The 27,519-nt window shown below is 32.5% G+C and overlaps 1 protein-coding gene across 2 annotated transcripts; it reads right to left on the bottom strand.

The window, feature by feature from the left end:
• LOC134247634 (leucine-rich repeat-containing G-protein coupled receptor 5-like) lies at nt 1–27,519 on the bottom strand. Of its 2 annotated transcripts, none has more exons than XM_062729967.1 (20): nt 26,351–27,519; nt 19,588–19,659; nt 18,906–18,977; nt 18,285–18,356; nt 13,254–13,397; nt 11,999–12,070; nt 8,565–8,636; nt 8,385–8,453; nt 8,001–8,144; nt 7,104–7,244; nt 6,832–6,897; nt 6,553–6,696; nt 4,527–4,598; nt 4,127–4,313; nt 3,516–3,615; nt 3,228–3,380; nt 2,512–2,745; nt 2,225–2,404; nt 1,852–1,977; nt 1–1,648 (listed from the first exon to the last, which is right to left on the bottom strand). In XM_062729967.1, the coding sequence occupies exons 1-20, from the start codon at nt 26,524–26,526 to the stop codon at nt 126–128; spliced, it is 3,819 nt and encodes a 1,272-aa protein (XP_062585951.1). In that variant the 5' UTR covers nt 26,527–27,519; the 3' UTR covers nt 1–125. The 2 variants fall into 2 exon arrangements, with proteins under 2 accessions (XP_062585951.1, XP_062585950.1); XM_062729966.1 differs by having other exon boundaries at nt 3,516–3,627.

Raw genomic sequence — 27,519 nt, forward strand, 5'->3', positions numbered from 1 at the left:
TACTACTTCTTTTTTTATTTATTAAAAGGCATCGGGAAAAGTTAAGTTTTCAATCATTTTCATTGTCGTAACTCTCGAATATTCAGCACCTAGTCAGGACGATATTATACTCCTTTTCAGTGAAGCTAAGCCTCGGAACTGAAACCACTTTCTTTATCACATACTTCCCGTCTAGGGGAACAAGTGTTTGACACAGAAAGCAACTGACTGCGTTCGCTGGCAGTTGATTGACAGATGTCAGCCATCGTTTGTCTCTTCTCACAGTTATGAAGTTCGTCAGAGTAAGGTAATTCCGACATGTGTTGAGGTGTCACGGGTTTGGAGTGACTCATTTTAAATGTTTTACAGTTATTATATTCCAGCATTTCCTCTTCATCCTCGTATGCAGAATCTCTATTACTGTTCTTTAACATCAAGTACCCCTCATGATGTGACGATAAACTTCGCCTCTTACAGGGGGATCCTTCGAATCCCTTTCTGGCGAAGTTTAAGTCTACTAAACTGTTAGATTTATAAGATGGAAACTTTTGTTCCATGTCTTGCGAATTGCTCATTATGTAATTCAAATGTGAAGATTTTCTCCATTCATTTATATGTGAAGTTTTATCAGTGCTGTTTGTAGTAGGAAGAAGAAGAGTTCCTTTGTTTTCGGGCATTTGAACATTGGGGGCTGATCGTCCATGCTGTTTTATCAACAATGAAGTCAAACCAAGGCAATCGTTTTTTACCTTGCGTTTCTTAAAATGATCCATAAAAGATCGTTTTGGCATATCAGTAACTTGCCTAAGCAGTGCCTCATCATTATCCTCTTCCGATGATACGTCTTCATCATTGGCATTCCTAACTGGAGTCGCACGAGTGTGTAGACGTTTTGGATGGGATTTGCGGCTTGAACCTTCTTGACACTTTTCACTTTTTTTCGTATGAACTTGCAAAATCTTATCTTTCTGGTCATTTAAATGAATGACAATAGCCCTGTCCGGACCAGTACCCCCACCTGTCGAAGTTTTAACATTTTGATTGACAAGCTCGGGCAATCTCGTTTCCTTTTGATGATTATTTTCAGCAATACTGTACATCATTTCACCCACTTTACATTTTTCGTTGTTTTCGAACAAGCCACTGTTAGTCTCCTGTTGTTGATTAGTTCCAACACCAACGCTGCCAGCAGATACAGAATTGGTAATACTGCTACGTTTCTCTGTTTGGAATGGACTCTGAAACTGAGATTGTCTCCACGAGGAACCAAAGGACACTCTTCGGCTATTGAGATTTGAAAAACTGCGAGTCAAGGAAGATTCCTCAATCCTTCTACACAGTTTCACACAATCTCTTTTAAACTGTTTTGTGAAAATGGCATAAAGAAATGGATTTGCACAACTGTTTAAAGGTAAAACGAAGATAGTCAGCACTTTTGCCTCATTAAGGCCAATTAGATTCTTTCCGAAGGCGGCAGTGATAGAGAAGAAAATTATTGGAGCCCAACACAGAAAATCTGTGAATACGAGGATAGCCATTCGTTTAGCAATACGAAAATCTTTGGAATTCCATGCATTGGATCCCATGATAGAACAATACATCTTAATGTAACAAATCACAATGATGATGAAAGACACAGCGTTGAAGAACATCAGAAAACACACATAAGCTGAAAAATTAAAAACAAAAATATTAACATTGAATTTAGTAACAGAGGAAAATATCAATAAAACAAACAAGCATAAAGATTTTGCGGACAAACTACAATTACGATGGTAATTTAAAAAATGCACATTCACAATATACATGTAATATGATTTTAATTTTCATAGACTCAGAATGGCAGTGCTTGATGTCCCAATCGCATATTACCTAAGGAAGCATTGTCTGATGTTTCAAATGGAAGGCATATGGCAAATTTTCTATAATCACTGATTCCAAAAAAAGGCAAAGTGGCATTGGAAATCGAGAAAATCCAACCAACTGTCATTATTATTCCTAGAAAAAAGCAATCCACACTTTTTCTTTAAAAAAAGTGGTATCTCATAAAAGAAAAAATAAATAATTGATGAAAGAGAGGTACTTATGCATTAACATTTTCTATATACATTATATTAAGGTTATTGATTTAAATAATCAAAATACAAAGTTTTTGAAAGACAAAAAATGGAAAGAAATTTTTGAGATGTAGGAATTCAAATAAGTGTAACGAAATCGGCAATGTCAGAAAATAAAGGAAAAGCACCTGCTTGTTTGAGCCGTATTCGTTTGTTTATCTGCATTGCATTAGAAATGGCGTAGAATCTTTCCACGGTGATCACAGTGAGAGTAAAGACACTTAGCATGCTGGAGACAATACCCAGGAAACCAGCCGTGAGACAACCGCCACAGCGCTGCCATTTTATAGCGTAGAACTGAAATTCATCTGGAGAGAAAAGAGCATAGTAAAACATTGTTAAAACTTTTACTCAGTGACGTTATGAATTGCGAGTTTTGTTTGAAATTTGGTATGCATAGAAAAAAATGGCATACCAAGTGTTGAGGCATCAAGAATGGCCAATATTCCAAGATATGCTCCCATCATAAAGTCTGCACATGCTAAATTACAAATAAGAAATCTGGGGACATCCATGGACATCTTGGATCTGGCCGTGATTGAGACAAAGAGAACGATGCCATTTCCCACGACAGCCAAGAGGAAAACAATCCACACCCCACAGCGGAGGGACCACCATCCAAAGAGGTCATCACAGGGTAGGAAGGGACCTGACATTGTAAAAATTTAATATTTGACATTGAAAAACTTTTTCATGATAGGGTGATGTCTTAAAAAAATTGCAGTTATAATGATTTGATATAAGGCAAGAAAAAAGAATAATATAACTTCTTCTCCCTGAGATTTAATTAATTCTGTGTCTTCTCATTCAAAAACTATGTCACTATATTATATATAGTTATGTAGAAATATTTTTGTGTTGTTTATATATATCTTATATATAGTTATGTAGAAATATTTTTGTGTTGTTTGGTAAGTGTATTTGCATATTATATACTAATAATAAACATGTATAGGGTTGGTAAGTAAAAAAATTATAAGCAAAAATAAGTAGCTAGTTTATTCAATACTTTTAACAATTACTAGAGTTAACTTTCTTTAGACAGCTACAGACAGCACTTGGCTAAAATAGGATAATATATGTAGCATTATTCATTCTGTTGATTATGTTTGAAGGCTTATTTTGTCTCACCTGGTACCGGTGTACACTTGATCGGTGGGTGGACTCGTGCCATGGAATCTGTGGGAATAGCCTCCAGGGAGGGAATCTTACTGTCCCCGTCAAAAGTGGGAAACTGTATGTCGTAATCCTCAAAATAGTTAGGGAAGTCCAACGTATGGTTTTCTATAGAGAATATCAAGGATTTTGTATATTTATAGTAATAAGAAAATAAAGACATATCAAAATAATACGTCATTGTATTTTTACTTTAAAATAATTTAGCATATAGTTCTCCCCAAACAGATATAAGGGTATTACCGAGAGAAAAGAACGTCTGGTGGTCCCACAAACTGTGATCTGTTTTGTTTGGAGTGTGCAGCCAAATCACTTCTTCATCTACTGCAACTTTTGACCCACCCTTGAAATCAAACTACATCAACTAGATATGAACATCTATCATTCATAACAATGCACAGTAAAAATAAATAAACTCGTCAACTAATATTTAAAAATTATTTAATTGATATGTTTGTTGAAGATTTTAATATTTGATATATTTTGTACACGAATGAAATACATTTGAAGCAATTATGCATTTTTGGTGAAAACTTTAATTAATCCAATGTATACATGACTTCATCTAAACATATTATCATTACAGGAAGCAAGGAAGTAGACGAAATGGAATGAAAGATAGAAAAAAGGGCATAAAAGTCAAAGATCTTGTCCAAATCAAAAGTAACATTTATGTTTAGATAAATTACAAGATTATGCAAAATGTCATCGAGAGTGTTTGCCTTACTGGTACTCTAACCCTACTTGCCCTAACTTTCAAACTTTCCCTATTCCGTCGCCACCCCTTAACCCTATTTCCTCCACTTTTAACTCCTTTCCCCATTAAATGATCCCGCGTTTTACCTGTTACTTACATCAGCCTTTCTGGCGTTGATGAAGCTACAACAATGATAGGCATATGATAAAACAAGGTTCTGAATGTTGGGAAGATTCTCTGGGTCAATGCGTTCCTGTAAGTTCGTGTTGTGAAACGTCTTCAAAAATTTAAGGCGGCTCAGCCCTTCTGTGGGAAGTCTTGAAAATGTGTTCTCGGCTAGATTTCTGGAACAGTTTAAGGTTATAACTTTTATGAAACGCATTATGCAAATTTATGTCCATTTGAAACGTTGTTTGGGATACTTTTTAAAGTTATGAAAAATTTATTTTGAAGAAAACAACTTAGAAGAGATAAGTGTATTCATAAACGCCTGCTTTCTGGAAAAAAAAATTCGTGGTTGAGTAAAAACGGGAATTACATATAAACAAATAACTTACAGATCAATTAAAGATTCTAGAGGCTTGAAAGCAAGTGGTTCTATCCCGGTTATCTGATTGGATTGTAAATCTCTGGAAAAAAAAGAAGATAATCACATTAATAGAAAACATATACACATAACGTTGGTGAATAATATGTATGTACAAATCACAAAGTCAATGGAATTGCTTTGTCTGTTGGGTTTACTTTTATAACATTCAATAGGATTAAACAAATATTGCATGTAGTTGAGGGCAAGATTACAATTTTTCATTCCTTAAAACATTGTCAACTGAGTTGCACAAGAGGTCATATATTCTAGCTACTATTCAGGATCTTAGCTATATATGTGAATATTATCACATTTAACCTTGGTTTTCATTTTTGGTCCCTGGGATCCCTGGGATCCCTGGGATCCCTGGGACTTGAACAAAGTTGAACTATGCTTGTATTTATTAAATGGTGCTGTAAGAGATGAGAGTTTTACTAAGGAATAAAAAAGAATTTTAAAATAATCTTATTCTCAAGAATAGCTCACGGAGAATCATGGTTTAAATACTAGTACATGTATTAGAATCTTAACTACAAATGAAAGCATATCAAGTTGAATAGTTATGGTACTCCGAGGGTTCTAGTGTTTTAATTTGCCTAATCATGACCCTAAACCTGTTGTTATTGAGAAGATTTTTCAAAATTTATTTGTATATTCTCTGCATAACCTGTAGTTATCCCATTCTACCTCGGTTTTTCGTGAGTTGAACAAACTCAAATACATGTCAGGCATTTTTAACGTACGTTTTTTAAAGCATCTTTTCTTGCCCAGTTGAATTAGAGAACAGAGGTTTTTACATTGCTGCACACTTACTTTGCCTTTTCTCGATTACTGTAACACTCTTAGAAGAAAACTTGACCCTTCAAATAGATGTAAGGGCAAAGTGCATTATGTTTCCAATCTAGTGTGGCAATAATGTGAACGTGATGGGACTTTTGAACATTACTCAGAGACGTAATCTTAGTCACAACCATTAACAGTCGTAAGGTGTTAATGGTAGCCTACATATAACAACAAGACTTTATGATAAACGTGATGACTTCAGCTTTTCTACTGTCATCTTCCCCTACTCATGTAGAAATATACCAATAGTACAAGAATCTGTATATTGGTTTAACTTTATATCTCTCAGTTGGTTCGATATGCAAGAGCATGATAAATTACTGACAAACAAGTTGATGGAACAAGAATAACAACAGTCTTGTTTAAAGTAGCCATTTTGCAAGTTCTATGCAAGTTCTATGGTCAATCCAATAACCTTATCCGCAAATACAATCTATCATTAAATCAAATGCTGATGGCTGTTTTTCATACATGTACTTATTGTTAGGCCATTATATTTAAACGCTGCATTGGCTTCGGATTTTTCCATTAATTCCCGATCATGACAACAAACACATATTAAAACGGAAAGATCGATAGGGGTGCTGCTCATTAATGGCACCTGATCCCACCTCTAATATTTTAGTGGACCATGTTTGCTCTGCTCCTGATTTGTATTGTTTGAACAGACATTTAAACTTGAATATTCATTATCTCCATTTTTCACATACACAAACTTGATATTCTTGTATCCAAGGATACTATGTACATAGTTTGGTTGTAAGTGATTCTGGAAAAGAATTTTTAAAATGTAAAAAGTGAATAATTATAGCATACGAACAGTCAGCTAGACAACGAAAAAATTCGATCAGAAAAGCTGGCTGGAGCCTTTGGCTCAGGTGAATTAAAAATTGCTGTTATTTTTAGTAGACATGAAGATCGAATAATTAGGTGCTGCAATAATATAACCTAAACTGTTATTTCAGGACTCTTTTATAAATGTTCCTCAATCATGTCAATTCCTAGTAACAGCACTAAAAAAATACAAGTGAAACCAGGACAATCGTTCTAATGGTATATTTAATCAGACTCTCGGGTTTTATGACGTGATAACTATTTATCATCAATCAGCCATTCAGTTATTGGGTAAAACGCAAAAAGCTTCTGCTTACAAGTACTCTAGTTTCCTCAGTCCTTTGAATGCACCGTTTCCAATGTATGGTATAAAGTTGTGAGATAATGTCAGGTCTTGTAAACGAGTTGCGTTCATAAATGGACTTCCTTCAAGTGATGCTATCTTATTGCTGCCGAGATTTCTTTAAAGAGAAAATGTATTCAGGTTTCAGACCATTTGCTTCATAAAAACCTTATTAGTTGTGGAATAAAAGGTTGTTAATTGTTTTATGGCAAAATTAGGGATGTAGCAGTAAATAGCTGAGAAAATGACTCACAATTGCTTCAGATTGTAACAATGTTCCAAGTCTGGAATCCTTGATAATTTATTGGAATGCAAATCTCTGAAATAGAACAATCATTCACAAAGTACCAAGAAAAAACGACAATGATATAAAAAGAACTTTAAAACAATAAAATAGTATTCAGAATTCTGAAATTTATGACAACAATCCGCTTACATTACTTTTTTTTTTTTTTTTTGGTTTTTAAAAAAAAAAGAAAGATGAACACGTGCTTTTAAGTTGCTAATTATGAACTACTGTATTACAGCGTGAAAAGATCTGGAAGGGTCCGACAAAGGTCTGCTGGAACTTCAGAAATACTAGCTCTATCCAACCTGAGAAGCTGTAGGCTCTTGCAGCCCGTGACGTTAGGGAAATGTTCCAGGTCGCGGGCTTCCGATATAGTTCTACAAGATAGAATGATTTATTTTTGAGACAACCCTTAATTAGCGAGGCAGTAATGATGTTCATTGTGTTTCTGTTTTAGATTGTAATGATAATGCTCATTTTTTTCAGTGTTTTTTACGCGTGGTGCTGATTTATTAGCAATTTGGAAGCAATTTAGTTTTTCGGTTACTTTTCTGTAACATTTATTCCTCAGTGCTTCCGTAAGTTTAAAAAATGTATCCAAAAAATCGATGATATTACGAAGATAACACGAAAAGAAAGATCAAGTTTTATGAATATGTGGTCGGTCACAAAATATCTCAAATTTTATATTTTTCAAAATTGAAAAAAAAAACCTTTTTCTAAAATGTTGAGGTTAATTTAATGATCATACAATGTATGAATATTAAAATTAATTGTGAAAATATACGACTCTGACAAGAGAATTTATTATTTATAATAATACAAACGATATTATTATTGATAGGTTTTGCTTACATAATATTAGCCTCTTTCCAAATTTGCATGAAATATCTCCAAGGATGGATATTTTTAAATGACGAGACAATGCTTTATTATACAAGTGTGTACTTTTTAAAGTTAATTTCCCTATCTGACTGTATGAATGTTTTACTTCTATAAAATGATCTTACGTAAAATTAGTATTAACTAATTCAATTATTTTTTTTTGAAATTGACATTTACGACCTCACAAAACTAATAATCAGATATGATTAATTGATAATTATTTAAAATATCTTCTAAATGAGCCATACAACTCTCTTAGATAATGAAGTCCCTGGAAAGTGTTGAGTCCGAAGGATGATATAGGATTGCCGCGGAGTTTAATATCTCTCAGGTTTTTATTCAGCTGAAACACGTGACTTGGTATAAACTGGATTCGATTATTTTCCAGATTTCTGAAAAACATAGAAGATAGTCTTACTATGGTTAGAGTATAGCTAGACATAAACACCATTCAACAGTAATTACCTGTCTATATTGAATTGCTTTTATGCTAACATCAATTACAAATTATTAGACAGTTCGTCACACTCATTTCATATGGTTGATTAAATAAGTGGATTTTCGTGATATGAGCCACTTCAATTTGTAGATCGGTAATCATGTTTACAATGCATAACAAGAAAGCCACTCACAGGTCCATAAGGTCAGGGAGGGTCATGATTCCGGCGGGAACGTGCGTCAGTCGATTCCGCTGTAATTCTCTGTTCAAATAAAAGGCGACTGTAATAAGTATTAAATGATGAAGGGTATTTCAAACGTACGTCTAAAGAAACTTACTAAAAATATCAAATGTTCAAAATCAAGGTACGTACAAACTTGTGAGTACATTTAATCCCTCAAAAGCATGGTAACGAATCACAGAAATCCTGTTGTCATGGAGAGCCCTTTGTAAGATAAACAAAGATTTTAGCTTCAGAAGCTTAGTAAATGTGTAACAATGAAATAAACATATTTAAACTTTATGACAGAGTTCATGATTTTCAAGACTTCAGTGTGAGGAGATAATGCGACCAAAGTAATTGTTCTAATCTGCTATTTGATGCAGCTTATAGATAATGTAGCACATGTATATATTTTTTCCCTTGTAAACAAGAATACCTATCAGTCGAAATGCTAAATAAATTCTTGAAAAAGAAATTCAAAACATGGTCTGAATGTATACAAACCTTTCCGATTTTTTTCACTTGAGTAACAGGGATATTCATATGATTAGTAGACATATTGACATATGTCGTATATCTGGGTATTTTGTGCCATTTTCTAAATGGTACATTTCCTCCCACCAAATAGCACTTAATTTATTCGATATTTTTTTTATTGTTATTTAACGTCCCTCGCGAGAAATTTTCACTCAAATGGAAATGCCACCACTTAAGACCTTAACTCGACACTTACGGCCATTGAGCAGTGGGGGATCATTTCCGTTCCACCTACTACGACACGGGACCTCGGTTTATACAGTATCATCGAAGGAACCGGTTTCCTCGTCCCACAATTCCTCGTCCCACAATTTGATTTTCAAAACATGACAAATAACCCATTAAAAGGTTGTATACTGTATGTTAGTCGATATAAATTTACTTGGCAAAAAATGTGCCCAAATTCACAGGATAATAAAACACATTTTTGATGCATGTACATATGGGAAAATATTAATATATCAACCATTTAACATTTACTTCTGTACCAACTTGATATCCTTTAATGCAATTAAGGTATGAAATTTCAATGTGGCTTGAAAGCGCTTAATCTCCGATAAATAAAGAAGAAAAACAAAATGTATTTTATTAAAAAAAAAAAAAAATCCGGTTTTTGGCATTGTAATTTTTTGTAAAAAGACCATTTTTGATAGAGAGAAGCTAGCAATTGCTAACATAAATTTCAGATGAAACAAAATTGTTAAAATTCCTGTAACATCGCCTGATTCACCTAATCAAAGCAAGCTCTTAAGATCCGAATATGTTAGGAAACATAAACACCATAGGCAGGTGAAAGTGGAAAATATGGAAAGTCGGCGATGTAAAAGCTGAAGTCATCTCTTTGCCTTATAATTTAGTTAGTTGGTCCTTGTCGTCTATAGTCAGTAAAACGTCCAATTATGAAACAGGTATGATAGACTATATGATATGTCTTTTAATTTTAAGTTCACAGGGATAAATTGAGTCCACAACTATTGTTAGTTGATGAAACATCATAGATATATCTAAATGTCCAATTGAAGGCAACAACTAGTGAATTTTTGTTATTCTTATGTAGAAGTTTTTGAATAAATTCCGCTTCACTGGAATATAAAAACAGGTAAGCTTATAAAGGAATACAATAAGTGTCCATCGGAATTCAAACATTTGGTTGGAAAACTTAGTTTCCGAAGACTACATAACTGTTGTCATTGAGGACCTCCAGCATCCTTATATAATTATCATCTTCAGAGTAGTTGTGTGTCGGTTTTTTTTCTAAATTTCACGTTTGCATAGCATTGCTTTTGTTATATATAAAATGTATACTAGTAAATGATAGTTTCTATCTACCAAAAATATGGTCATTCTGAGCATCTTACCAATCCCAAAGCAGGATTTTTTAAAATGGCTTTTAAAATTTGGCTGATGACCAATCACAAGATGTGAATATTTTCCAGATCAACAGTTTTCATATATGAAGTAGATGTCTGTGATAACAAAAAGTCTCGATTTTAATTTTTCGTGAGGAATTGTTGTATAAAGTGTAGATAAATTGATTTTAAAAATATCAGGATGGCGTCAACACTGTTGTTGGTACAAGAAAGGCAGACAGAGGATTTTGCTTCTAGTACCATTTATTTCTTTTTCAAACTAATGAAAAAAAAATTAATAGACATTGTTTTGTCTTTTTATGACGAAGAAGGCATAAAACAACCATTTTCAATATTTAGCATCAGATTAATCATCCGGAATATCGGGTTCGGGTTTTCATATATTTTCGATTCATAAAATGGTCGATAATTTGCAATGTTATGAACATTGTTCGTTGATTAATGATAAACACTATGTGACCATTATTGCATTTACAATATCACAGATTGACAAATTACACTATTATTTTAGTTTGTCCTCATCTACTTCTATGTCATTTAGTACACTTTCTGTAGAAAATTTAAGGACCAAATATATTGATATATAATCTTTTTTTTTTTTGGTTCAGAATCAGGATTAAATGTTACCAATAAGAAATCAACGGTAAAAACGGTTAATAACAGTTCTCTTAACAGGGTTAATACACAAATGAACGCCAAGAATCCACTTTTCTATTCAATTTTTTTCAGTTTTTCTCACTATGTGGGATTCAAATTGCGTCGTTGCTTCAAGGAATTAGGTTTTCATCGCGACTCGCGTGATTGATATCATTGATTTCATTAAAGGGTCGGTCATACAATTAGTCCTGATCTAGAAATTGTGCCACTTTCGTGCTTTTAGTCTGTGAATTTTTACCAGACTGAAAACAGAAAAGCGTACAGATGTATTTACATGTATAATACTTGTTTATATGGAGATATTTTGTTAAAAAGCAATACTTATACCCTGACATTGTAATTAGCTTAAACATTTTTTTGTGGACATTTGAAAATAGAATTTGTTAGTGAATATATGCTTGAAAATAATTTTTTTTCTTCAAATATATAGTTGTTGTTTCAATTTAATTGTTGATTTTTTCATTATTATCAAATGTTTGTTCAAAAGGAGCGGTTCTTAAAGTGAAACAATAAGTATGTTTACTGATATACTCCTCTTATTCTGTCTTCTCAGTATGAAAGACAAATTACCTACGATGTTCATGATAAACATACATATAACATTGTAAACAGTGAGGTTATGATGAAGCCCACTTTAAAAAATCTTCAATGAACATACACTTGATAAGCAATTATCAAATATATGTCACAAGATAGCGTTTTATCACAAGAATTAGATGACATGCATCACAATTTGATTTTACAACTTACGGTCGCCAGTTTCATTTAAAAGTTTAAAACAGGGGAATTACTATGTAGTATGAATTTCTAGTAGGATTTCTTGGAGGAAGCTCTTTAAACGAATCATAATCGTTTTAGCAACAATATTAAGATAGCAGCATTTTTGTACTAACTTGAATACTTTCTGAAAGAAAAAAGTCCAATTTTAATGACATTGATTATTTTAAGCTAAGAGGCATGACATACATGTACATAAATGATAAATATATCATAATGAAACATAAATGATACTTCACTTACAATGACCCTAGGTTAGTGTTGTTGGAAAAAGCAAAGTCTTTAATTTGCTGAATTTTGTTGACAGACAAGTCTCTGAAAAAGAAATATATATATACAGCAAAACTCGTTTAGTACGAATATGGATATAGCGAATTTATTTTGAATCCCCAGCTATATGAATTTAATGAATCCATTGTATGGATATAACGAATTACGGATATAACGAAGTAATTTCATAGGTCCCAGTGACTTCGTTATAGCCGAGTTTTACTGTATATATAATGTTAAGTTGAAATTACTGCATTGTGCTCAATATCAATTAAAATGATATGCATATGATGAAATGGACTAGTATTTTATCTGAAATTTATATAAACTAACAAACTTTTTATTTTTCTAAAACTGAAATGTATTAGAAAATGACTTTTCTAGACAATATTTTTCTACCTAGAAATATGACCAGTGTAATAAATGCGACAAAAGATTATTTTGTCCTAACATGAATCTAGAAAACCGTTCCTATTAATGACACGTCCATCCTCTTTCCCATTTACTCAGATTCTATGCTGAGTCTGGTTTGTTGGAGAGAGAGAGAGAGAGAGAGAGAGAGAGAGAGAGAGAGAGAGAGAGAGAGAGAGAGAGAGAGAGATTGTGTCTATACCTATATTTTGCTAAGATATAGAAATTATATCTTGACGTATGGCTGTCTTTACACATTTTACCCTCTTTTTGCGTTTCCTGAGATAAATTGTATAAAAAATGTACACATGGCAGGGAGTGGAATGCACCAGAATCGACTTTTATGGGATAAAGGTCCAGAAGAGGATGCTAAAAGTAGTGTAATCCATGAAAAATAGCAATAATTGTTAGAGAAAAAAAACCCCATCGTATTCTGGCTTCATAAATATGTTAAAAGTAACTTTCCTTTTAACATATTTATGAAACTAGAATACGATTTTTTTTCCTCCTCTGGACCTTTATCCCATTAACGTCGACTCTGGTGCATTCCACTCCCTGCCTTGTGTAGTGTTTTATGCAATTTATCTCAGTTGTGTTGTACTTAATGTATGAGGAATACCATCTTCCGATTTAACGTATTTAATCCCAACATTTTTACTAAAGTCTGCATGCATATTAAACCAGAGGAAGAAGGAAATGCTCTATAATTCGACTTCATACTAGATAGCAGTACATCCTCTCCACTCTTTGCAACAAAATAAAAATTACAGTGAATTAAACCTTCTTCCACCTGTACAGGAAATGACGTCATACTTACAGCGCTTGAAGTCGTTCTAGTCTGGCTAGAGCTTCCTGTGGAATCTCAGTGAGATTATTGGCGTCCAGTCGTAGAAATAACAACCCAAACAGGCCATCAAAAGCACTACTGGATATAGAGGCGATCTTATTGGCATCCAAAAACCTTAATGATTAAATATAAGAAATCTTTATACTGTTAGTTTTTTGAGGCATTCCCTTACGTGTGACAGGTGACACAAATTACACATACTTTGATAATATTAAGGTTCTTAATTTTTTGAAAAAAATATGTTAATATATTCTTGATACAATTAAATGATTATTGTATATTTTGTTGAATAGATTGCTATTAGATACTGTGGAATTACAAATTTTTTGTGGGAGTTTAATTTTCGTGGTTTTCTGAGAACGAAGAGACTAATGAATTTATTTCCACCATGAAATGCAAATTTTCACATATATTACTACTGAACAATTCATCAACCACGAAATCAAATCCCCATGAACAAATATATTTTCCTCAAACCACGAAAATTTGACCCCTCATAAATATGTGATTTTACAATATACAATGTTTGCATTGAGCAATAAAATATGCTTTAATCAAATACTGTCTTATGCAAGGACGTCATAATCTATCTTTTTTTCACACTATTTTCACAATGAATTGTCTAATGCTTTTTTTTTCACCGATCTTGTCAAGGTCCACACGGTAGGTGTGTCAGGTCGATTTGGATGCTTACTCCTTAATGGCACCTGATCCTAGCTCTGAGTTTTTTTTTCTTAACTCTTTAGATTGAATGATTGGTTATCTTTATATTTCGTAATGGAGAGAAAAACGAGAATCAGGTCAAAACACTTTTTTTCAATTTAACTTTAACCTTTCGAGACTAAAAATCACATTTCAAAAACACGATTTTTAAAAGGAGAACAGATGACAGAGACATAGGCATTTTATTTCAAGTCTTTGTTAGCTTCAATAAGAGAAAACTCAAAGTTTCTTGCTTAGATTTCATGCTACGCAAGTCAGATTGGAAACACATAAAATGTCATTTAAAGCTAAATTAATTATCTTTACGTTTCTTTCACCACATAAACCAGAAATTAAATTGTAAAATATGAAAATGACAAGCAATGATCAATATCCAATCCAGTGAACAAAACAAATAGTGAACAGAACAGAACATTAACCCTGGATACACCACAGGTGGGATCAGGAGCCAAGGAAGAGTGAGCATCCCTACTGTAGTTTGTTAACACTGACGTGAGCACTAGGTAGCCGGTAAATGGAATACTCAACAGTCAAATTTAGCAAAAAATAATAACATAACAAATGGCATGCAACATGTCTCACAAAAAAAAAAAAAATCGATAGACTGTATATATAAACAATGTTTTAAGTTATCACAAAGACCATATACCTGGTACATGTAATACGCAAAAGCTAACTTTAAACAAAGTTCTGGAAATCCTTGTAACATCAATTTATTATAACCCCCGCTTGAAAAGCAGGAGGGTATATAGTAATCGGTATGTCCGTCCGTCTGTACGTCCTTCTGTCTGTCCGTCCGTCCGTCTGTTACGCTTTGGGGTACCCACGTCTTATTCGCAACTTCTCTCATACCACTGAATGTAATTTGATGAAACTTTCAAAGAATCTTTATTACGTATTGCCATTGTGTACCTTCTATTTTACTTTTTGATCCGACACATATTTTGGGTTTCCCACAGCAAAACATGGACACTGCCATTATATTCATATGGGAGGCGGGGGTATCTCTTTGTGAGCTCATTGCTCACAGTACCTTTAGTTTCTTAGTAGCTTGCCTCAGTTTTAAAAGTCGTTCTTAGACCATGCTCTTCGTATTGAACATCTTCGCTAGCCAAGGGTTTCTGATACGCTACTCTCCACATAAACCCTTGGCCTACGGTGTTCATAAAAATCGGGATTTTTTTCCAGAGTTCTGATTGGATTTCAGTACACACCTGTCGACCAATCATCAATTGTTTTTTGTAAATGACGATATTTGCGTTCGGGATACTTCTTGACTCTTTAATATCGGAATTGAAAAACGCAAGTAAACAACGATCCGTAAGATAACATGCAATTCTATGAATAGCTATGGTGTCATCCAATATCTTCTAAATATGTGATTAAGAATCTATATTGAAGCTTACGATTTGTACTATAAGTAATAAATAAACATTACTCAATTATTGCTTCTAAATTATTCTTGAAAAAAATTTAATTTAATTTCTTTTTAAACATGCGTCTGTATTTCTGTCGATGACGCAATCTGTGCGTACCTGATAGATTCAAGATCACGTGACGAAAACAATCCCGTCTTTTGACTTCACCGTATGCCAAGGGTTTATGAGGAGAGTAGCGTATCAGAAACCCTTGGCTAGCGAAGATGCATATTGAATCATTTAGAAGATGTAAACACAATATGCAGATGTTGTTGGAATATTACGATATTGATTAGGAAAGGATTGACGATTGAAAAGCTGGTCATCCTGTTTGTCTGACTTTTCCGTTATAAGTTGGCCTTTATCGTTTATAGTCACAAAACATCTAAATTAAACAGATTTGACAAACTCTACTTTGTCTTTCATTTCGAGTTCACTGGTATATGTCGAGCTAAAATATGAATGAAAATAACTATTGTTATTTGATAAAATATTTTATCCAATTGTTTTGTGGAAGGCTAATGCAAGAGTTTTCTTCTTCTCGTGTAGAAGACAATGATAAAAAAACCCGGAACATGTTTGTTTTATTTATGGATTTTTTAAAAAGATCGATCAATATTCTTTATCTTCACCTTTTGCATTAAAAAAATGTCATAATTACCATAGACTATCATATCTTAATTACGTTTCTTGCAAAATTAGATTTATGATTCTAGTAAGTATTGTATTAGCTTTGTAAATCCTGATTTTAATTCATTTCTATTAAATAAATGTTGACATTTCCAAACGAATATATTGGAATGAATAAAAATGAAATGAATGGAAAATTGGGAATAAAATATATCCATTATACTGTACGTAATGTACGTCAACTCAACAGTAATGTACGTCAACTCAACTGATCTTAGAAGATTACTGAAGTGGATGCATTTCTGCTGTGTCATTAGTGGTCTGGATGATACTTGTTATAGTACACTATATGACTTTGATCTTTCCTCCATCAATTAAGTATCGTATAAATACCAGAACTTGATATATCTAAACACGTGAACACATTTCCTTACAAAAATCACGACTGTCTTTTTAAAGGTAATTCAATAACATTAAATCTGAAAGTAAGATCATTGGTTTCATCGGTTGGTAATCTTATATAAATGGAACTAAAAAGTGTTCACAGGAAAGGGTTCTATAACGTCAATATCTCCCGCCCTTAGTTTGAATAGAAGTTACACAAGGTTGTTACAGTTGCGCTAGTCTCTGAAGATTTACATTAAATTACTTACAAAACACCGAGTGTCAGTCTATAGAAATATTGGTGCAATGGTCTTCATAAGCACAGGCAATTTGGGTATTCTCTACATGAGTAACAGGAGTATTTTGATTTCTATTTGCCCCTATTTTTTCTGAGTTTCTTGGTAAAATGATACCTGTTTCTTTTCTCTATTTTTCATTCCTACTTTGATTCGATTTATCTATTTAAACTCGAAATGGAAAATATCGAAAGCGTAACACTTCCTGAACAATTTGTTTCAAGTAAGTATATTTTACAAGAAAAGGGATAATAATGGTAATATGACACCAACATATGAAGCATTTTATTTCTAAACTGCTATTATTTTGACATTCTTCAATATTTAGATATATCGACTACGTTTATCAATTAACAAAATTCTTTTTTTTTTCTTTTTCATTCCTACGTTGATTCGATATATCCCTTATATTAACGTCTTTTTCAAGTAAAATATCCAAATATAAAACAGATGAATCTGAATCTGTGGTATCTATTATTTCAAGCTCACCAGGATACATGTATATCGTATCGACATACGAATGAAAATTAGCATTGTTAATTGACAATACGTCGTCGATATACCTAAATGTGGAATTGAAGGCCGCAGCAAGTGTTTTCTTCTTACGCATAAGATTTTGCACAAAACCTGCTTCAATTCTGCTTCAATATTCAATGAATACAAAAATAGGTCTACTAATAACGGGGCCAATTGATACCCTTGGGAATTCAAATAGAGTGTTTGAAGACCTAGTCTCCAAAACAACCATAGATATTGTCAATCAGAAACTCAAGCATTCTTTTTATGTCAACTTCAGAGTACTTGTGCGTACAATCAGAATGTTTATAACAAAATAATTTTGCAAGTTAAGTAAGTAAGTTAAGTAAATTTACGAGTTTCATTTTTATTGAAAAAGCAGATGTCAATGATATCAAAAAGCCTGGACTTTAATTTATCGTGGGGAATGGTTTTGTATAAAGTTAAAAAGTCGTAAGTTTTTAAGCTGTTGATTTTGGTAAAATCTTTTGATTTCAATTTGTCCAAAAGTTCCCTGGAATCTTTAAATATCCACATCTGATTTACACCACTTCTTGAATATATTGTTGCACAGTACTCTTGGAGTTTATTCTTCACTACTGTTAATATTTTAGTAAGGAATATAGAAAGAGGCTTGGTTGAACATTTACTGGAACCCGCTATGTATCTTTGTTTGTAAAGACTTTTACTAAGTTTCGGAATCCAATATAAATATAAATCTACAGATATTACTCATCTTTACTACTTTCCTCAAGAAAAAATACTTAGAGATTTGTAAACAATTTGTTTTGTTCAAGATTCTCAAAATATATTTTGGCTTGTGGGGATTCTTATGAAGTTTTAAAACCCAATATAAATATATGATAGTTCAAATTCATTTTGGTTCTTTGAGATATTAAAAATATTCAAAACTGACATATCATATCTCTGTTTATTGGTGAATAACATCTGTGTATTATATACTTAAAGTTCATGCAGCCAGTGTAGATCTATAATAATAATATATAATACCGGGTATAACATGATAAACTTACAGTTCTGTTAGTCTGTAAAGATGCTGGAAAATAGAACCATGGAGAGACGTCAAATTATTCCCCATAAGGAACCTGGTAAAAAAATATCAAGTTATAGAAAAATTACATGTATTAAATAATAATGAATAGAATTATACATTATTTTATTCATTTCATTTAATCTGTGAATTTTTTATATGTGAAAATTGTCTATATTCTGTTAATCTTGCTGTCGTTTAAAACGTCAAGAAGATAATTTTAAAAAATCAACATAACATTGGTTCGAATTAGCGTCTTGGGGGATGGGGGCACTTTCATGAATTTGCTAATATCTTCGCTGTCCCAGCATTGGTTGGTTTTTTTTTTTTTGTTTTTTTTTTTTTGCCAAAAAGACAGATGAAAACAATGATTATTATTTTATTTTTTAATTGGCCCAAAAGGATTAGGAAAGATAGCAGCAAGTAGTTTGAAATTATTATGAAAATAATGAATTCTCAGAGAACAATTCATGTATAAACCTCTTGTAATATTTCAAAGGGTAATTTTTGGACTGTCTTAGAATAAAGAGCAGATCTATGTGCTGTACTTTGATCTAAAAATAAAAATAACAAAGTGGCTATTATGCAAATAATTCCAACTTACAAGGACTCCAAATTGTGCAAGAAAAAGAATGCTGTTTCAGATATTGCGGATATTCCATTTCCGGCCAGACGTCTATAAAAGAATATGGAAAATTCTATTAGTCTATGGTGAAATTTTTGACTTTGATAAAATATGGTTATAAATATTTTTTTTTTCTATTTACGTTTCCTGTTATAGACTTTTTCTGTAAATTTCGACATTCCTGTTTGAAATGTTCTTTATTTTACTCTAATTCAATATAGCAGTTTGTTTCCACTTTTGAATATAATCATGTTTTTTTTCATATTGCATGCTTCGCATTACCATCCTTAATTAAATAAAAATACAATTCATATATGCATCGCAGCAAACAGGGCTGCTATCAACTTTGTCAATGTGTCCCCCAATCTCTTTTCGTCTGTGTTATTATGTAAATACAATAAATGAAAACATTTAAATATAGATATCTTCATTCCCTTAAGTAATATTTACTAGCCCCAATGTCTTTTTGTTTCAAATTGTTTCTTTTGTGGTTAGAGTTTGTATCTTTAAATTCTTCTGTAGAAATGTCATTCCAAAGACACTTTTATGAAACTCTTCTATTTTAGTTTAATCTACCATTTGATTGCATTGTTATTTGAAATGTTGTTCAGTTTTGCAAGTGTTATTTTCTGAAATAAAACCGATCCTTAACACTACTTACAAGGCCTTTAGGTGTTTGTATCGTGAAAAGGCATGGTCTGGCAGCAATGTCAGGTTGTTCATGCTCAGGTCTCTGGAAAATAAAATTAAAATTGGTATCGTCCACCTAGCATTTCTTCTTTATTTCCATTTTCTTTTTTTTTATATATATATAATTTCAACTGAATAATTGTTTGCTAAACTTGGTATGTAAAAAGTTAAAGCATGCATTTTGGATAAAGTGCTCTTTCATTATTTTCCTCAAAACAATAAGTACAATCGATACTTTTTTAACATACTCTTTTACAGTGGAACTTATCATACTTAGATGACATTAATATTTTTAACGAAATTCCGTTTTCTTCTGTTTTCTTAATTCATTTATTTTATATTTTATCTATTCATGTTATTTTAATTAATCAATTTTAACAAAGTTCAGACTTCAGGACCGGTTCAAAATTTTGAGTTTCCAATGAAAAAATATTAAATGGTCAAATGAGTGGGTTTTCCTTGAAATTAATACAGAAATACGAGTTCCTTCTAAAACAATAAATTGCAATTAAGCATAATTGAAACAAATTGAAGTTTCTATAGTGATTCATAAATGATTCGTAGTCGTATTTGTAAATTGTGCTGAATACATACAATAATACGTGGGTTATATTAAATGTAAATGCAATACCAGAAACAAAACTAGCTCGCAGTCAACATTCTTAGAATTTTATCTCTCTGTTTTTCACTGAGAGAGAGAGAGAGAGAGAGAGAGAGAGAGAACAAAAATTGAATCCCGAATTCCGTTTGCATATGGTATAAAGTCAATGTCTTCTTCAGATTCCGTGAATATCAAGGTCAAGCACGGAGGCCAAATGTCTGAATTCGTTATTCGGTCTGTAAAATGATGCAAGGAGTCCCACGCCTTTATTTTTTAATGTATGCCAATTTCATTTTTGTAATTCGGATTGAAGAGATGCAAGGTCTGTGATTATGACCAAAGGAAGCCTCTATATTGAAGAATATTACATTTACAAACATTAGAGTCATAAAAATAGTGGCTGTTAAACGAAAAAAGATGAAACACCTGTATCATCAACTTATTTGTAAATAGTCCTCCTCAGTTCAAAGATTAACGGTACATCCCTTGTCTACAGAATCAGTTGGACAATTGGAAGACATACATTGATGACACAATATGCAGGTGATAGTAAAATATTGCTAATAAAATAGGGAAACTTTGCGATGAATTTTTTGTTATGTACATTGGTTGATAATTGGTTAAAACATCAATAGTCAGTAAAATATACTTATTTAGAAAAAGTGTACATGTAGTAGCTTCTGTCATGTCTTTATACTGAGTTCACCACTTGTTCGTTGCTATCGAGCATACATGAATGAAAATCACATCGATATGTGAAACCTGGTAGTACATGATAAAATAGTGAATGTTAATTTTAAAATGAACATTGTCATCATATTTTAGGATGATAAGGGTGGAATCGCATATGTATTGTATTATCAGTACTAATAAACAGGCTACCTTATCATAATACAGAATTATATATTAATGAAAAAAAAAGAAAAATCATGAAAAGAAAATTACACTAAAAAGATTTTTTTCTGGCATTAGGGCAGATATTGTGAAGACCGGGAAAGCAAAAAAAATTAAAATTCAACTACAGCTATTATAGGGTTAGCTGAGTTCTTTGACGAAGATGTATTAATTATTTACATAGCAGACTTGCAGTTCTACACAGACCTTATTTTTCATTGAGTCATCTTTAATGAATGCCATTGATGGTCCATACTAGCGATTTTCAAAGGAAAAGGGCTATTAAAAATTTTCCCCAATTTTGTATATGTTCTTTTTTTTTATTCCCAGTATAATACACCCTATTTAACTAAGACCGTTTTTTCTATGTTTTTCATTACTAGCATTTGGCATATTGTGATCAACACTTCAATTTTGATCTTTCTTTTAAAATACTTCACCGAGTCTTATCCACTATGGCTTCGGTTATCAATTTTCGCTATTGTGTTAAATAAATCAACAGAAAACAACTTGTTCAAGATCCATTGCTTTTATGTCAGTTAATATAGTTACAGCTTAGAGCTTGGAAATCCTAGATATTAAGACTTCTCACGGAATTGTGTCATCGATATTGCGCTTTCATGAACATTTTGTACGAACGATGTAACCTCAATTCATATTTCTCTTATCCCGGAAATCTACAATGCATACCCGGACGTGACGTCATATGATAGGGTGTTATAAAATAATTGTTGACAAATGATAGCAGGTGAACTGTAAGAGAAACCTATAAATATCTGAAATGAAAGGAAGGATGAAAAAGCTAAGCGGTCTGTCACATAATTCCAGTCTGACTCCCAATAAATTTTATTCAAGACAAATCAATATATATTGCTTAAGAGTCAAATTTAATAGTTCAAATAAGTTCAAACTCGGTTAAAATATAAGGTTGATATTTTTATTGAATCACTATTTTACCAGTGAATTTTTCGTTACGACAGGTAAAACTTAGATCGTTTATTAAGTAGATCGTTGAATAGATGTGGATCACACTGTTCTGATAAAAAGTAAATAAGGAAGAAATACATAGTTACCGACTTGGGACTATAAAAGTCATCAATAGTGGGCTGTAATTAATATGAAGTTACAGATGTTGGATTGTACAATAACTGAGACTTATTGTTTATTGTACATTGATAATATGATTGTATAGTTACTGAGTGTAGATGGAATAGTTGAATATAATAGGTTGTAAAGTAACAGATGGATTATTAGTATCAGAAGGTGGATTAATAAGATACAAATATGGAATTAGGTTATCGGTAATGGCAGACAGTATGGTTACTGTCTGTGATGGAATGTGTAGTTTAAAATCTTAGTGAAGTGTGTGTTGCAAAGTTTTCGTTGTTATATTGTAGAATAACTCTTGTATTGTATAGTTACTGTTTGTATGCTGTATAATTTCTCTTGTAATGTTGTGTAGTTACTGTTGTTGCACAGTAACTGTAACTATGTTGTATAATTACTGTTGCAATGTTGTATAGTTCAGTAACTGCTCCTTTGTTTTAGTTATTATTGTAATGTTGTATTGTTACTGTTTGTATATTGTATAAATACTGTTACATGTATTGGGTTGTACATATTTACTGTAAGTGTTGTTATGTTACATGTATTGGGTTGTACATATTTACTGTAAGTGTTGTTATGTTATAGAGTAATTATTTTTTGTTGTAGAGTTATTGTTTTTGTAATGTAAAATAACTGTTGAATGACTAATTTACGGCTTTCATTCTGGTATTATAAATGAAAGTTGTAATGTACTGATTGGGATTCAAAAGCTACAAATCAAGTTTGATTTGTGGTATTGTGAGTATTAATTCTATATATTATAGTTACATCTATATCTTATATAAATGCACCTTTAATTTTCAATAGAAGTTATTCCCAAATGATTTCAGGAATCAGAGAAAATCCTTTGTATATACGAGGTCTGTTCAATAAATAATGTCCTCGGTGCTCGGAAAGAAACAAAAAACGCTTTTCAATTATTTAGTCTCAATGATTTCACTTAGATATTTTCTTTTGATTAAAACAGATGTCCATAACATTTTTATCCAATTTCTGATTGATTTTAGAACACATTTTTGAGTATAGCCCTTCATATACTGGAATATGATTGATCTATGATTTCTTGTACTTGTTTTTTTCTTTCTGGGAGGTGTTTTTTTTTTCAAGTTTGGGAAATGAAACAGGTCAAAGATTGAAATATCTTGCGAAAATTGTTGGTGTGACAAAACATTAACTTTCTCTTTATCCCAAAAACTCCTTACTCTTCATGGCCTGTGGGTTTGGACGCTGTCATGAAGAAATTTAACGTAGTGGATTCCTGATTCTGGTTCCTTCCTCTTATAAACCTTTCGATTTTTTGCAAAAAATTGCTTTCTAGACTACTCCAGAAATTCAACTGCCTCCCCGAATAAGAATTTAAATAACAAGACCACTTATATTTAAGAAAATAGCATATATAAAACTGTTTTTGTGCTCTTGCAAGTCTTTGCTCTTCTCACGCCTCTGCTATTTTTGTCAAGTGCATCTTATTGTAAATTTGTTTTGAGGGTTTAAAGCAATGGATTCAAGTTTCATTATCTGGTTGAATTTCAGACAAACGTGGATAAGTACAATTTTCGATTTTTAAAAATAACTGTTTAGATATTCTTACACGCTGTCGTTTTCATTCATTTTTTCAAAACATAGGGTGGCCATTTAGTATTAAGCTTGTTCACTGTCAAATGTTTCTTTAAAACAATGTGAACTACTACCAAAATGATGCCTATCAAATTTGCTATTAGTCTTATAGTCAATCAAACATAATCAGTCATAATTTGTTGAATATTCGCAAACAGTACATATGTTGTAAGTCCTTGTCGCCAAGGACTTTATCCATTTTTGATGACAATTATATAAGTTTTGTTCATTGAAATCCACATGTGTCTATAAAACACATATTGGTTGCTGTAGATTTCACATATTTCAATTAATATTTCTTTGGGATTCTTTACCAGTTTTACAGTAGCTTTAATGAAGCGTTTAACTTCACTCTAGTTTACTGATTCTTTACCATTCATTTTTAATGCCGTGTCTCGAATAGCCCTTGTTTTCCAGCTTCTCACAATGATGAACCTTGTGATGAAAAGTGGTCACATAAACTGTTATCAATTTATTAAAGATTTAATAATGAGAGAAAGTATGATTTCTATGTTGTATGTCATAGAGCTCAGGACATTATTTATTGAACAGCCCTCGTACGTCAGGCATTAAGCATCAATTACCAAAAAAAAATTCAGTGTTGATAGGACTTGTACTTGTCGTTCTTAGATGCAGCTCAAGCAAAGTGTTAAATCAGTGCATGACTTGACACCCTATACACTGTTCTTCTGATCCCCGTGACTAGACAGAGAGCAATGACACCAGCACTAAATCGACTCTGCAGGCCGTAACACGTTTTAATGAGCCATGGAATGTCGACTTAATCCCACAGCTAGATGATGAAAATTACAATCATGATAATCTAAATTTTGCAGTAAGTTCCTTTTTATTGATTTTCTATGCACTATATCTTCCTCTCTGATCTTTACCCTAATGACTCAGTTATTGGCAGTTTGTTTATTAATTTATTCTTGTTTTATAAAAATATATGCTGTATCTAGAGCGACTATTTCTGTGATTCTGATGTGACAATAAATTAAAAAGCTTAAGCAATTCGTTTCAAAAAAAAAATCCGGAAAATAAATTTCAATAAAATAAATGCATAGTCATTTTGCAAAGAAATCAATACCGTTGATTTTGTTGTTATTATTATTGACAGCAGAGCATCAATAAATAAACGACAAAGTGCATGTCAGAAAAATCGACAAGGTCCAATTGAAGAAACATGGCCAATCTATAAGTAAATAGATCTCTAATCTTTCACCACAATCAATTACTGGAGGTATTAGGGGCGCAAAAATACGATTCTGATACAAGAAAGACGTTAAAAGCGGCGATCTCATAGAGTTAACGTGCTCCGGGGAGTTAATTGGTGTCCTCCACCGATATTCTTTATAATCTTGATGTAATTATGCTGAGTTTACTATGAATATTGTAGGCCCTAATAGTTACGTCATTGTTTTCAGTCGCTCTAGCTGTATAATAGCCCCAAATTGTATTACATTGCTAAAGTATTACACCAAGAAATAGCGTTGAACTGAGAATAAAAGGAAAGTTTATCATAACAGATTCAAAAAAAAAATCGTACGCAATGTACTTTCAGAGACCCTTGCAAGGAATCACAATTGTTTCCGCAAATCAAACATAGTCTTATTACGAGAATGTGCCTCAAATTCTTTTCTCTCGAGTCATTTTTTTTATTATTATTTTAAGTCATTATTTAAACATCGCATTTTCTATTAATATCAAATATGAAAATTATTAAATGTTCTTAATATAATTACAAGCTACTTAAAAGATTTATAAGCTTGTCTTTTTTTAATAAAAAGAACAATGATATACATTATTTGCTTACAATTTTTTTTCGTACAATATACATGTAATATATATCAGAATTTTCATTTGTAAAATATTTTTAAAATTCTGTAAGACTTTCAAAAACTTATACTAGTTTTAATTTATTTTGAACATTTCATTATTTTGCTGCAAAATATCGAGTAAACCTTTGAATGAAAGCTTGCAATAAGAACCATAATAATAATGTTAGTCGGTTCCGACTTAAAAATGAGGTAAAAGATAGTCGGATGCAGACAAGAGCTGGGGTTTGCCAGGGTAAAACAAGATATTGAAACTTAATTTAGCAAGTGTAACAACCACTCACCAAAATAAAATAACGTTGTTTAACCGAGTGTTCGAGGTTACCCAGCGGATACTTGCTTTTCTGAGAAGCTAATTTATCAAGAGTGAATGTTACTGTCAGTTCATCGGAAAGAGCCAGTGTATCTGCATACCTGTTTCAGAATTCATTTGAAAGGCTATTCCAAACACATTTTTTGATATAATGACTTATTAAATCAAGCACATGTTTAAATGTGCGGTGATTTCTTCAAAAATATGCATTATACCAGAAGATTCTGTAAATAATTAATTATTCTGCCAGTATCGTTTTACTCTCTGCTTTAGCACTGCAGTTAAAACTATACAGATTTTTTATTATTTCGTTCAATAATTGTAATTTCTCCAGAAAAGCGCTTTAAATAACTGAAATACTTACAGCTTTTTAATATCAGCAGCCATCGTATTGGGGATTATGGTCAAATTCTTTCCTGAGCACTCCACAATTTCCGGGTAGGAACAAAAACATGGTGGGGGACATACTGATTGAGATATCCCTCCATACATCAGTAGCAGGGTTAATAAAATTAGCACCTCCAGGATGCAGAGATGCATGGCGAAGCTATGTTTGAAGTATTTCCATGCAGTGGTTTAATCTGGTAGACCTGGACAGCAAATGGGGACAATCGGGAACACAACAAACGGAAAATCTGGATCTAATCGGGTACAGACAAACATTTACCCAGTATTGCACTCAGCATAGAGATAACAGAGACTTTATCTTCGTTTTATCTGCTCCTCAAATACAGAGAACTCGATTTGCCAGTCTTACGTTGAACATCGTAAAAGATAAAAATTCCCAATACAGAACAGCCGGACATTTTATCTGTTTAGAAGTTGACGAAAACAGGGAGTTTAGAGTAGTTGGGGGTCACAAATAGTATCCGACCAGCACCTTGGTGATCCACAAACGAAGAATGACACAACGCGATCCACTTCTCCATTCTCTTTGACGAAGCAATTGCATATATGAAGTAGTCACGTAAATGTCACAGCAAACAGTGAAAACCGATAGAAAGGAATTGTTAGCATCACATATACCTCTAAAAACCGATAGGGATTTAAAGAATATTAACAATTCAGAACAACTGTCTTTCAGCTAAAAGAGATGCATCTTTTTCCATGGCTATCTCACTCGCCTGTCAGGAACAATTGTCTTTGGCACGTTTTCTGCCGGTCTCTGTCAATAGTACCACATATATCCCGGAATTTTTCAGATCGTTTTGGTTATGGATGCACAGAACATGCACTTGTAGTCTATTCAGACGGTTACCAATAATTGGCGTTAGTTCCGTGATAACATCGATACACACAGTGACATCCACACCGCTTTATTCCACTATTTCATCTTTCTGACCGCACGCAGGGATTACTTTTTTCGGAATGCTTTTCATTTTTTCCATTGTTTATGACGTTGTTGGTATCATGAAGATGGTTTTTGAAGAGGTTTTAATGCAACTGTAGATTTATAGCATCAAGATCCATGATTACTGATGCTGTAGTATTCTACACATAACAAAAAGTTTTGATTTGCATCATCGAACCCTC

This window comes from Saccostrea cucullata, unplaced genomic scaffold, assembly GCF_032062105.1.
Source record: "Saccostrea cucullata isolate Sc308-1 unplaced genomic scaffold, CSIRO_AGI_Scuc_v1 ctg143, whole genome shotgun sequence".
Classification (NCBI taxonomy): Eukaryota; Metazoa; Mollusca; class Bivalvia; order Ostreida; family Ostreidae; genus Saccostrea; species Saccostrea cuccullata.

Bases quoted from the DNA above. Each gene is read 5' to 3' on its own strand.
- LOC134247634 (XM_062729966.1), bottom strand. From the start codon at position 26,526: ATGCATCTCTGCATCCTGGAGGTGCTAATTTTATTAACCCTGCTACTG. The intron at 3,628-4,126 runs GTAAGTAACAGG...TAGTTGATGTAG, and splicing joins TCAACGCCAGAAAGGCTGAT to TTTGATTTCAAGGGTGGGTC. The intron at 1,978-2,224 runs GTGCTTTTCCTT...GCTTTTTTCTAG, and splicing joins AATACGGCTCAAACAAGCAG to GAATAATAATGACAGTTGGT.